Consider the following 3,329-nt stretch of genomic DNA (forward strand, 5'->3'; position numbering starts at 1 on the left):
TAAAGTATAAAGTATAAAATGTAAAGTATAAAGTATAAAGTATAAAGTATAAAGTATAAAATGTAAAGTATAAAATGTAAAGTAGAAAGTAGAAAGTAGAAAGTATAAAATGTAAAGTATAAAATGTAAAGTAGAAAGTAGAAAGTAGAAAGTATAAAATGTAAAGTATAAAATGTAAAGTAGAAAGTAGAAAGTATAAAGTATAAAGTATAAAAGTGATCCATGTGTCGGACCTCGGAGACGACGGTGTTGTGGAACTCGGAGCGTTCGTACGTCCATCCGTCCAAACACTCCTCCGTCTGCAGAGAGCTGCTGTTAGCCGAGCTGTTGGCCAGCAGCTGCCACTGAGCCTCCACATACCTGTAGACATGTACTGTTAGTACTACTGCAGTACTACTGTAGTACTACTACTACCACATACAGTACATCTAACTGCTGCCACGGAGCCTCCACATACCTGTAGACATGTACTGTTAGTACTACTGCAGTACTACTGTAGTACTACTACTACCACATACAGTACATCTAACTGCTGCCACTGAGCCTCCACATACCTGTAGACATGTACTGTTAGTACTACTGCAGTACTACTGTAGTACTACTACTACCACATACAGTACATCTAACTGCTGCCACGGAGCCTCCACATACCTGTAGACATGTACTGTTAGTACTACTGCAGTACTACTGTAGTACTACTACTACCACATACAGTACATCTAACTGTTGGCCAGCAGCTGCCACTGAGCCTCCACATACCTGTAGACATGTACTGTTAGTACTACTGTAGTACTACTGCATACTTATACTGCTGACAGGTAGTACTACTCACTTACACTGCTACCACATACAGTACATCTAACTGTTAGCCAGCAGCTGCCACTGAGCCTGCACATACCTGTAATACATACTGGTGGTACTGGTAGTACTACTGTAGTACTCCTGCTACTGTACTACTACACACTTATACTGCTGACAGGTAGTATTACTACACACTTATACTACTACCACATACAGTACATCTGGTACTGTGTGTTTGGTTTGCCTTTGGCCTCCTCCTGCTTTACCCCTGCTTTACTTCCTCCCTCCCTCCTTCCCTCCCTCCTTCCTTCCTTCCTTCCTTCCTTCCTTCCTTCCTTCCTTCCCTCCTTCCCTCCAGCCGTCCTTCTTTCCTTCCCTCCTTCCTTCCTTCCCTCCTTCCTTCCTTCCTTCCCTCCCTCCCTCCTTCCCTCCCTCCTACCTCCTACAGCGGTCCAGCCTCCCGTTGGAGTCCAGAGGGATGAACGCTCTCAGCAGCTGCTGTTCATCCACCTGCAACCGACCAATCACATCAAAGCAGTCAGCCAATCAGATCACTGACAACACATCATCAACAGGAAGACAGGCAGACAGACAGACACACAGACAGTCAGGCAGACAGACAGAGAGACAGACAGACAGACACACAGACAGACAGACAGTCAGACAGACAGACACACAGACAGACACACAGACAGACAGACAGACAGACAGTCAGGCAGGCAGACAGACAGACAGACAGACACACAGACAGTCAGGCAGACACACAGACAGACAGACAGACAGACAGACAGGTACCTGGTGGTCAGACAGGTTGTAGTGTGTGTAGTTGACCAGCAGGTGGCAGCGGTGAGCGGGGATTCCTGCAGTAAAGTTGTTCAGCAGGTTCTGACTCGCCATCAGCAAACCAGGAAGACTGATCAGAGTCACATGGAGCCACTGGAACCTTCCGAACCCGCCCACCTCGCCACGGCAACCGGGACAGGAAGAACCGTTACACACAGACAACATTCCTATAGGCAGATCAGTCACTGTGCCCGGGGCCCCGCCTCCCTTTGGCCCCGCCTCCCTTTGGGGCCCCGCCTCCCTTTGGGGCCCCGCTCCCTTTGGCCCCGCCTCCCTTTGGCCCCGCCTCCCTTTGGGGCCCCACCTCTCTTTCAAACTGTCACTCATCATGAAGCAAATGAAGCCAATCAAGCGGCAGGTTGAGGAAACGACAGTCAGTCAGAAGAGAGAGAGAGTTACAGATTAAAGGAGGAAGTCAGTGTCACAGTGTCAAGTCAGAAAGTAACAGGATTGTTGATGTAATTATTTTCATAGGATTTGTTGACAATAAGAAATGTGTTTAAAAACACCAGACGCATCCTTTAATACTTGTTTGTCTAATTGCATAAACTCTGAATTTTGAACTACAAGGTAACTGAAAGGAAGCTGCTCACACTGGTGAATAATAATCCAACAGATTCCTTCCTCAGTAGATAATCAATAATCTGCTGGTTCGTTTCTCCTTTCTCTTAATCAATAATCTGCTGGTTCGTTTCTCCTTTCTCTTAATCAATAATCTGCTAGATCACATTGTGAAACTCGACTCACCTCGTCCAGAAGGTCAGCGAAGCCCATCGCTGTGCCGGCTGTCTGTATTCAAAAATCCCTTTTCAAGTATTTTATTCTGAATTAAAGATCTTTGGATGTCAGAAAAATCTTTTGAATATTTTCTAGAAAAGTTTGTCCTTCCTGCTTCGTGTCGCTCCGCTTTGCTACAGAAGGCCTGCAAAATACAAGAAACACAATGTCTTTCACTATTATACAATGATTATAATAATTATTATTATTATTATTATTATTATTATAATCCTCAACTCCACCAGCCAGACTGGTCCTTAGTCAAAATGTTCCTGCATAAGAAATAATTGAATGATGGAAAACAGGAAATGTACAAAAGGTTTCTGTGTTTAGTCGGATGTCATTTCAACACATCTGTGTGTCTTCTTTGGACCACACACACACACACTGTGTTACTTTTCAACACAAGATAAGTTAATAACAACACATGTTGTGTTACAATGTATTGTCTTTAACACAAGTGTGTGTAGTCCCAAAGAAGACACACAGATGTGTTAAAATGACACCTCCTTTCTCACAGTGCAGTGTGTTTTGATGTTTGGGTCGGGGGGGTGAAGATTATTTTGAAGAAGTCCAACACTGCTGCACCGAGCAACACTGCCAAAACCTTCCAAAAACCTTCCAAAAACCTCCAAAAACCTGCCAAAACCTGCCAAAACCTTCCAAAAACCTGCCAAACCTGCCAAACCTTCCAAAAACCTTCCAAAACCTTCCAAAACCTGCCACAACCTTCCAAAAACCTCCTAAAAATCTGCCAAAATCTGCCAAAACCTGCCAAAACCTTCCAAAACCTTCCAAAAGCTAAAGGACTAAAACTGGTATTGAACAGTGAATTTATAGAGACCTTATAGTTCTTCTAGATTTTTATTTTAACAGGTTGTGATAGTTGCACAGTTTCCTTCTCTCAG

The 3,329-nt window shown here is 44.0% G+C and overlaps 1 protein-coding gene across 1 annotated transcript in view; it reads right to left on the reverse strand.

Annotated features, from left to right (window-relative positions):
- Positions 1–2,418, reverse strand: part of oatx (organic anion transporter X) — a 30,319-nt gene extending 27,901 nt beyond the window's left edge. The window contains exons 1-4 of the mRNA XM_071546369.1: positions 2,392–2,418; positions 1,597–1,761; positions 1,241–1,311; positions 234–360 (exon numbers count right to left, since the gene is read on the reverse strand). Coding sequence (XP_071402470.1) covers positions 234–360; positions 1,241–1,311; positions 1,597–1,761; positions 2,392–2,418 — 390 coding nt within the window. The remainder of the gene's footprint in view (positions 1–233; positions 361–1,240; positions 1,312–1,596; positions 1,762–2,391) is intronic.
- Between the last annotated feature and the right edge of the window lie 911 nt (positions 2,419–3,329).

This window comes from Centroberyx affinis, unplaced genomic scaffold (genome assembly GCF_046629955.1).
Source record: "Centroberyx affinis isolate AG114_WGS23_722 - 3 ecotype Tasmania unplaced genomic scaffold, CSIRO-AGI_Caff_v1 ptg005244l_1, whole genome shotgun sequence".
Classification (NCBI taxonomy): domain Eukaryota; kingdom Metazoa; phylum Chordata; class Actinopteri; order Beryciformes; family Berycidae; genus Centroberyx; species Centroberyx affinis.